We start from the raw sequence: 10,000 nt of genomic DNA, 5'->3' as shown, positions 1-10,000 counted from the left end.
CCCCAGGATTGGGGTGTGTGATTGGATTGGTCACTCCTCCCCTGTCTATTGCTAGAATGCTGAAGTGTGGAAAGGCCAGCTGCTCTGCAGAAACCATCCATGCTCTCCAGAGGCCCTCCAGGGCCTCTTTATGCTTTATTAATATTTGAATTGTAAATTCATTGGTTCCACCACAAGAATGTTGTGTTGCTTTGTGGTCAGAGTTAGGGAGTTTGCGGCGTAGTTGCTCAGAGGGAACTGGAGGGTTCTTGGCAAATTCTGTCAGATCAATTATGTTGTGGTGTGTGTGTTGGACGTGTGTGTCTACGTGTGAGAGAAAGTGTGTCTCAGTGAACACCATGTTCCTTTCTCCGGAATATTCCAGCGTGAGGTGGAGGGGAGGAGGTCTGCGATTAGAACAAAGAAGAAATGTCACCATACTTGTCGTCCAAATTACACCTATTACAGGATATGGAACGGAGTAGAATAGAGCTCATCTTTGTTCTAATTGCTATGTGCTTTCGATTCATCCTGTTCCTTGCAACCTCTTCGACTGAGGTTGTGAAGACTTGAGGGTGTTCAGAGCATGGGGCAGCGTTAGGAAGCCGGACCAGCTGTCCTTCAGCGCACCTAAAAGCTGCTAATGGAGGCGCCAGTATCATAACTGGCCCTCTGGCTAGTTGAGTGGGTGTTTAGCTTCCTCGGCTATCATGCTGTCAGTTGTGTCAGGTTGCGTCTTAAATACGTCACTGTGGTTGTTTTATCGATTTGTCACGGTTACAAAGGACTCCGCTGCCGTTTAGAGGGCGTTTTGACGTCCCTCCATTTTGCCTCCACCAAAGTGTAATCATCCAATTGAGATGCCAACTGTTTGATTTGCGATTAGGTATTGATTTAATATTTCTCACAGCAACACTTTCTATTCAACCCCCCCCCCAACCCCTCCCGCCCTCTTCTCCCTAGCACGATAATCTCTTCCCGGAACGCAACAGAGTTATTGACATTTGCGCATCTCGAGTCTCTGCTGAGGTAACATTTTATTGCCTTCGCTCGCGCGCGCCGTGACATTTGTGAGGGTCCCTGTTCCTCTGAGGTGCCTGCCGTTCCAGCATTCTCACATGCCTCGCTTGGGTCACAACCAGAGAATCTGAAATCATGAAGAGGCAGACCAATGTCAGTTTCAGGCCTCTCCGTATATCATGCTCCCAACCCTTTTTCTCCCTTTTTTTTTCCTTTCGTAAATTCGAACCAGCGGTGCGAGGAGACAGCGGTGTCTGGAGAGATGGATGAGAGCGCTCTGCTCTCTGGGTGGATGTGGAGGGGCTGGATGGGTGGTCAATGGGGCCCTCACCAGATGTGACAACAGCAGTGAGCTGGGCTATGTGTCACTGTTGGCCCGGCCAATGTTCTGCAGCTCCAGAAGCCTTGCGATGGGTTTTTGAATAAGTGTGCGCATGCAGATGGGTGATGAATTAACCAAGTGCATGAGACACACAACTCTGCAGTATCACACACACGCGCACGCACACACACACACAAAGGTTTGGTTATGCAGAGGGGTCTGCCAGCTCGGTCCCTGGCTGCACACACAGACACACAAACACAGCACACACACACACACACACACACATACAGGCACATGACAAACAGCAGGCTGTGCCACCTGAACAGGCCCATTGTGGCAGACCTTATCAGAGCCCACACAGCCCCCAGCACGCACCCCGCCCCACACTGCTCACATTGTTGTGTGTTCACTACCACACGAAGGGGATGTGTGTGCGTGGGGGGGGTGCTGCGCTCTTATCGGTCCCTATGGAAACAGACACTCTGTGGGCCTGCACACAGATGGTTCCCACGAGGGCTCAACAGTGGCAGCTGCTTGCCTCTGTTACGCCAGAGGAATTCCTTCACCCGTCTCCGCCCCCCCCCCCCCCCCGTGGCCAGTGAGATCCAACTCCGGCAGTCCCCCCCCCCCCCCTTCACCCCCAAACCCTTCCTGTCTGAGCCCTCGCACTTCCTCCCCCAAGCCCCTTTGAGACCGGAGGTGTTCCTCGCCTGCCGCTCTTTTCGCCCGCCCTCCTCCTCTCTTTTATCTCCCTTCCTCCCAGCATCCCTCACCCTTCCCGCTGAGCCCCTCCCTTCCTCTCCCGCTGTTCTACAGGACCTCCTCCCGTTCGCTGATTGGCTCTCTTTCATTCATTACTGCCGCGTCCCTGAGTCTTGTGGTAGTGTGATCTTTCTAGCTAGCCCCCAGACGAGGTGGGAGACAGCTCAGCCCTGATCGGTCAAAGGGGAAGGCAGGAGGCTGTGGGGGGGGGGTGCTGACCACTCTGCTGCCAGCCCCGGGTCCCTTTGTAGCTTATGTCGGCGTAAATGCTGGGCACAGAGGAGCTCCATGCGTGCTATTCCACATACAATGCAGGATGCTGACCTGGCGCTTTGTGTTTTGCTTCTCAAGGACGGTACTCGATACACGGCGGAAAACCCACATTCAGATGTTGAAGTGTGCTTTCAGGAAAAGGTGCTTTCTTCAAGTCTGTGTGTCTTTGTTCTCTCTTGTCCTTTTTCAATTTTTTTTTTTTTTTTTTTGTTCTTTCATATTTCACATGTGTAAACTCATATCGACCTGCCGTAAGTAAGGATTATTACCTTGGTCAGTAAAAGGACAGCATCCAGGGTAAAAGTGAGTTTCGCTCCTGTTTGGTTATCATGATGGACTAAAAAACCATCATGAAATCCAACAAATCATACACAGTTTATAGAAGCAGAGACACTTGTTTACGTGGATTCGAAAGGCATGCATACACATACACAAAAAAATAAAAAATAACACCCATATACACACACACACATGCTCGGATCACACAAACATGCACTACAGCACAGCTCCCACACACAGACAACTCTTACACACTGTTCCCAAAAATGTGCATTCACACACGGCTCACACACAGACACACACAAACACACATAAACACACAAAGTTGCCAAGATACACACACACACATACACAGCGCTCTTCAAGGTCAGTGTTTGGGGGGTGGTTGTGATCAAGTGCTCCCCGATGGATGATAATCTGGTTGTTTGAGAGCACAGGGGCGGGGGGGGGGGGGGATTGTGGGAATGGTGGATGGGCGGGGGAGGGGAGGGGGGGGGGGGGTGTTAGTACACTCCCTTTGCAGAATGTCAGGCCCACACACACACCAGAATACTGATAGTGACACACACCACCCGGAGGTTGCGGAGAGCAGCGCCAAGGTGGATGCTTTGCATAATCACAATTGGATTACTTTATTACCTGGAATATTAAGTGGGTACGTGAGTGGATATTGAAAAGAGCTCGGATAGACCCGTGGTGTTCCTATACCGCAGAGAGGGCAGAGAGGAAAGTAGACAGAGCCACAGAGAGCCACAGAGAGCCACAGAGAGCCGACGTTGGGATGCACATGCAGATCTGACAAACCAATGTGCCTTCTAACCTTAGACATGTCTCTGCTACATGCTACATGCTACAGCATGGCCTCGATACAATTCTGCCAACCTCTGAAAGCGTTGAGGCTTCACCACGTAGCCACACCGTTGAAACATCATCAATCATCACTCTGCCCCCCCCTCCCCACCCTCCCCCGCCTCCCCAAACCGTCCCAACAGTCATGTCCTGCAGTGTTTATCACCCCACAGGGGTGAAAATTAATTGGCTCCTCAACTTCATTGTGCATTTGCGGCTGCGTCCTTTTCTCTTAGCCTCATCACCAGGAGGATGGAGTGTATTAATGGGCCATATATGCACCATCGATTCCCGGTGCCTCCCAATATAGACACAGAGGATAAATATTACGCCGGCCGCCGCCGCCGCCGTCTCAAGGCTTATTGTAATCAGCATCTCTATTGATCGGCTGCCGGAGCCCCAGGAGTAATCTATTTTAAATACACTTTCAGAGGGGACCCACCAGCCCCCCTGTCCCGGCCCATTGTAATTGTATTGGCATGGCTCCACTATATGCCTGCCCAGTTGGGGTGGAGCCACTTAGCATGCGCTGACCTGGTAGGAGAAGAGAGGGGAGAGGAGAAGAGAAGAGAAAGCAGGAAGGAGGAGAGGGGGAGGGGGGGGGAGAGGAGGAGGGGAGGAGGGGAGGAGAGGGGGAAAGGAGCAGAAGAGGAGAGGGGGAGAACAGGAGAGCGTCAGAGGGGTGTCAACATGTGCCGTTCATCGTGTTTGCTCCCCATGTGTCCTGTGTAGGTGTCTGTGTTTTCCATGTGGATGTTGGGCGGCTGGTCGGGCGGGGCTGGTGGGGCGGGGCTGGTGGGGCGGGGCTGGTGGGGCGGGGCCAGCAGCCCGTCCCAGGGATGGTGGGATGAGGCCTCGGCCCTCACCGTGCCAGACGTGTGCTCCTTCCATCCATCCTCCTGCTCCTCTGGGCCTCCTCCAAACCGCTCAGCACAATCTCCTTGACTCAGCCCTTTGTGCCAGACACTGATATGTACACGTTTCTATGTGCGCTGGCTTTTTACTGCGTGAGTGTTCCAAAGTAGGCAATGACTCTGAGGCGGTGGCGTCTGGCTTGTCGGGATATTTCATTGTCTGCCCGGCAGATTGCAGTAGCCGTTCCTCCTCCCGCTGTCAGAGCTGTATTGATCTGACTGCAAAGAGGCAGCCTCTTGTTTAACATCCAGAGTAATGCACAATAATACCTCCTCTGCTTGCCTGCCTGCCTGGGTGGGGGTTCTGCTGGCGTGTGTGTGTGTGTGTGTGTGTGTGCGTGTGTGTGCGTGTGTGCGTGTGTGAGCGTGTGCGCGTGTGGGAGGGCGTGCATTGATGGTCCATCCAGCCCATTGAGCACCAAATTAAGGCAGAAAACAAAGCAGCTAGCCTGACTCAAGGCTCTGTGATTTCCTCTGTGGTGCTCCGCTCATTGGTCTTTGTAATCAACATTAATGTGTTGGCAGGACATCAATTTTGTCAAAGCCTAACCATCTTGAAAATAGCCTCACTTGCAGGGAACACTCGAGATTGAAGTGAGAAATTCGGACTCATTTAAACGCTCACCCCCACAGGGATTTAGGAAGTGAGGCTTGGCTGTTTGTTCCTCACACACAAACAGACGAACGCACACACACACACACACACACAGACGGAGTGCTGTGTGAGAACTTTCAAATGAAGCCCCCCCAGTCTAACGGTGGTGTGGTCCTCCATCCCTTCTCTCTGCTGTGTCAGAGGGCCCTCAGCTCTCTGACCTGTCCCCCTGGATGGACCCAGGTCTGGACTGCAAATCTGTCTGACACCTAATCAGTGTGTGCGGGTGTGGGTCTACGTGTGTGCGTTTGTCTGTGTGTGTGTCTCAGGGTCAGTCTCCCTCCTTGTGCAGGTAGGGGCCCTATTTGATGATTCATGGCCCTATGATAATCACACATTCAGATGTAATTACCTGTGTTGGAGAGGAGGAGAGGGGGGAGCTGGAGGGGGCGGGTGTCCAGGCGCTGACCCTGGAAAGTGACAGCTAGGAGTGTTGGCCGGGGGGGGGGGGGGGGTGAGGGTAAGGCTGTTTTTAATTTAGCCTCCTCCAGCGTCACTGCATTATTGTTTAGAAGACACAGCTCACTGCATGAGCGTAGTGATGGTAATGGTGACAATGATGACGATGGCTATTTACGGGGATTATAACGATGGCAATGACAATGACGATGACAATGATAATGATCCAATAATAAAAACTGAAATACATGGAGTCACATTGTGTCCCTTCCTCTCCCTCCCTCCCTCCCCCTCCCTCCCCCTCTCTCTCTCAGGGGATGATGTACCTGGAAGAGAGGAGGCTGGTCCACAGAGACCTGGCTGCCCGGAACGTGCTGGTCAAGTCCCCCAACCACATCAAGATCACTGACTTTGGCCTGGCACGCCTGCTGGACGCAGACGAGAAGGAGTACAACGCAGACGGGGGAAAGGTCAGACGCCCAGACACCTGTGTGTGTGTGTGTGAGATGAAGGGGGAGGGAGGGAGGGAGGGAGGGAGGGACGGAGGGAGGGAGGGAGGGAGGGAGGGAGGGAGGGAGGGAGGGAGGGAGGGAGGGAGGGAGGGAGGGAGGGAGGGAGGGAGGGAGGGAGGGAGGGAGGGAGGGAGGGAGGGAGGGAGGGAGGGAGGGAGGGAGGGAGGGAGGGAGGGAGGGAGGGAGGGAGGGAGGGAGGGAGGGAGGGTGTTTAAGTCTGGGTGTAAGATGTGGAGAAGAAAGAAGGGGATTGTTTGGGTTTGAGTCTGCATGTATGTGTGAGTCAAAGATTGCGGGTGTGTGTGTGTGTCCGTGTTTGGACAGGTGTGTGTTTCTCTGGGCGGGGTGTTTGTGAGCATCAAGCTAATCAGAGACACCCATCCCTCTGTGGAGGTCAAGATAATAAAGCAACATTTCGACGCGTTTCATCTCTCCTCTCCCGGCCGTCCCGGGAGGAGAGAGTGACAGGCTCTCTGACACACCAGGCTGGCTGGCTAATAGAGCAGTGATATTGCAGCTAGGGGAAAGGTAATTGCTTGGCTCCATGTATCTACGGGTGAAAATTGTGTCCTACAGTCCAGAAGGAAATCATACGATTTGCTGTAAGGGCAATCCTAGTGGTCCTGTTTCTATGGCTGTCAACCCGGAGCCTTTGCTTGATTGCTTTGTGATGGTGATAAAATGTTGTTATTAGGGTTTTTAACGATTGGCCAGAAGTATGTGTTGTAAAGACTTGACATGAAATGCAGGTTGAGTGTACCTGTAGATATAGGCTGGTCGATCCTGACTACTGTACTAGCTCACAATCATAATTCCAATCTAATTTTGATTGTAGAAGAAACTGAAGTCGAAAAGTATATATTGTGTACCGTACAGGACTTCAAAACAAGCAGAGGCTGAATGGTTTTGACCTTTCTCTCACACTGTCTTCATTTGTATTTGTTTCCACAAATTTGTTTCCATATCTCTCTCTCTCCCTCTCTCTCTCTCTGTCTCTCCCTCTCTCTCTCTCTCTCCCTCTCTCCGTCCGCCATGTAGATGCCCATCAAGTGGATGGCGCTGGAGTGCATCCACTACAGGAAGTTCACCCACCAGAGTGATGTGTGGAGCTACGGTACGCGGGGCACGCCGGTGACCTCACACACATCCGGGCAGAGACGGCGCTCATTATGCAAATGTTCACCCTCAGCCTCGGGCCAACGGGAGAAAATGACCAGACATCCTGTTTCCTGTGCCTCTCTCCTCTCATCCCTCCTCCCCATACTCCCTCCCACGCCCATCTCTCTCACTCCCTACACCCCACCTCCACTCCCCCCCCCCCCCCGCCCTCCATCCAGGTGTGACTATCTGGGAGCTGATGACGTTCGGAGGGAAGCCGTACGACGGCATCCCCACGCGGGAGATCCCCGACATCCTGGAGAAGGGCGAGCGTCTCCCCCAGCCCCCCATCTGCACCATCGACGTGTACATGGTCATGGTCAAATGTACGTCGCCGTCTCCGACCGCGCCGGGGAGGGAGGGAGGGAGGGAGGGAGGGAGGGAGGGAGGGAGGGAGGGAGGGAGGGAGGGAGGGAGGGAGGGAGGGAGGGAGGGAGGGAGGGAGGGAGGGAGGGAGGGAGGGAGGGAGGGAGGGAGGGAAGGAGGGAGGGAGGGAGGGAGGGAGGGAGGGAGGGAGGGAGGGAGGGACATCGATCCCTTGATGTTTCATATGTGCAGCAGTAGCATCGCAGCGGACTGGTCTGTGATGTGGAGTGACTATGGCTCCCCAGAGAGCAGCCTAATCCCCTCACTCATATACCCACAATGCAGTGCAGCTGTCCTCCCGTCCTGACAGCTCCAGGCCCTCTGCCCTCCCCTTGTCACATGTCTGTGCATGCAGGCACGCACACACAACGCGTGCACAGACACACACAAAGACACACACACAGTCTTACTCTCTCACACACATTCATCCTCCCTCTTTCTCTATATTCTCATACACACGATTGCATGTATAGCTCTTCAACCCTCTGCACAGCAGATTGAGGGAGAGATAGAATTAGCCATGAGGTCATGCATGGAGGCAGGCTGGGGGTGGGGGTGTGAAGGGGCAGCTCCATCAAAAGGCTTCTGGAAAGGTCTCATATTAGCAGCATTAATTCTAATTACATGTTGACTGTGAGCTGTTGTTTGTGATTTGATTCGCTGTAACATCCATGCCCCTGTGAATAGTGGAATATTGATGGAGATGAAATGATATTTGATTGCTCGAGTAATTGCCGCTCATTTAGATAATGCGTTTGTGTGTGCAGTTGGAGGGGCCGTTTATTCTGAGGATAGGAGGGGAGAGAGCGATGGGGTAATGGGGAGGGGGGGGGGGGTCACCAGGTGCAGGGGGGGGGGAGCAGAGCTGATTGGAGAACAAGAAAACTCATTAAGAACTCGTTCCGCAACACATTGCGTTCAAGAGTCATGCAGGAAGTCAGCTTTCTTGCTGTCATTCTTCCTCAAGTCAGACCCTGTCTGGGAGTTGTAGTTTATTGAATTACTGTCCGAGGCAGTTGTCTCTGTGTCAGAACAACATGGACTGATGGTCTGCGTGTGAGAGTTTAGCATCAACAGCATTACAAACAAAAAGTTACACTTTTTTTGCCTCACTCAACAAGAACACAATATAGTAATAAGTAGAACGAATGAAGGTCACACAAAACAGGACTCATTTGATGCAGTCAAAATCCAAATCTCCAAACACCCGGATTGTCCCTTGAACGTGCTGCTGTCTCTCCCCTGGCGTGTGTCTGTCAGGCTGGATGATCGACGCAGACAGCAGACCAAAGTTCAAGGAGCTGGCTGCTGAGTTCTGCAGGATGGCCCGGGACCCCCAGCGCTACCTCGTCATCCAGGTGACCACACCACAGCTCTCTCCACACACACTGGCTCATCACACAGCTGTCAAAGTCCTCTCAGTCGCCAGCGCATATTGACATCCCTGCTTCTTTTTGAAGGAACCAAAATCGGATGTTGTTATGGTCGGGTTAGCCCCCCCCCAAAAAAAAGCATGTATGTTTCTGGAGTTGAGCAAAACAAAGCTATTCAATGTCAGAGACTCTCTTTTGAGTGGCCGCAGTGTTTCACCCGTGCGTGGAGTGAGAATGGTCCATCAGTGTGTGTGTGTGTGTGTGTGTGCGTGTGTGTGTCTTGCAGGGGGATGACCGCATGAAGCTTCCCAGCCCCAACGACAGTAAGTTCTTCCAGAGCCTTCTGGAGGAAGAGGATCTGGAGGACTTCATGGATGCTGAGGAGTACCTCGTCCCCCGCGCCTTCAACATGCCCCTCCCTCCTACTCCACCCGGCCCCGCGTCGACTCCAACCGGGTAAGACACACACACGCGCACACACTCGTACTCACACACATATGGGCACACACGCAGACAAGCCCAAATCACTAATAATACAGAGCCACCTACGTACGCCCAGTTATAAATAAGTACAAAGACACACAAACATGCAAAGACAAATGCAAAGACACAAACACACATGCACATAATGTAACTCATTTAATTAGCGTCTAATTATTACTGTTCATAGACTCACCGAGATGCTCATAGAAATACGCGCAGAAAACGCACATAGGAGCATACATGCTCATATTGTACCAGCAGCACAGTGGGTGTGAAGGAATGGGTCTGTAATAATGTAACATGGTTATTATCCACGCATAATTTAGACCCAGAATATCAACAGTTCTTTGATCTCTGTGCTTATTAGAGTACAACTATGTGGAGGTGTAGAAATTGTTCTATGTGCTACAATTTACTCAGCAGCGACTACATTGTACTTGATTGCCTCTCTTATTGCCTCTCTCGATTCTGTTTTGTAAGAGTGTCTAATCATTTCAAGCCACCTTCCGTCTGATTTCCATTTGTCCTGTAGCCCACTGGCAATAGTCCTTGCTAATGAGCCCACCTCCATATTGTATGTATCCCAGCATGTCTCATTGAGACCTGGGCTCTTTATTCACCCGCTCCCCGGGCCCCAGGTTTCATTACCTGGG

At 52.3% G+C, this 10,000-nt stretch overlaps 1 protein-coding gene across 1 annotated transcript in view; it reads left to right on the top strand.

The window, feature by feature from the left end:
- The window catches only part of LOC146260992 (receptor tyrosine-protein kinase erbB-4-like), a 144,021-nt gene that overhangs the window by 126,340 nt on the left and 7,681 nt on the right, over positions 1-10,000 (top strand). The window contains 6 exon segments of the mRNA XM_084667462.1: positions 5,770-5,925; positions 7,006-7,081; positions 7,305-7,451; positions 8,752-8,849; positions 9,151-9,274; positions 9,277-9,320. Of these exon segments, the coding sequence (XP_084523588.1) occupies positions 5,770-5,925; positions 7,006-7,081; positions 7,305-7,451; positions 8,752-8,849; positions 9,151-9,274; positions 9,277-9,320 (645 nt within the window).

The sequence above is a fragment of the Hypomesus nipponensis genome, chromosome 12 (genome assembly GCF_054491055.1).
Source record: "Hypomesus nipponensis isolate SF chromosome 12, ASM5449105v1, whole genome shotgun sequence".
Classification (NCBI taxonomy): Eukaryota; Metazoa; Chordata; class Actinopteri; order Osmeriformes; family Osmeridae; genus Hypomesus; species Hypomesus nipponensis.
This window is presented reverse-complemented; position numbering and strand designations above follow the sequence as displayed.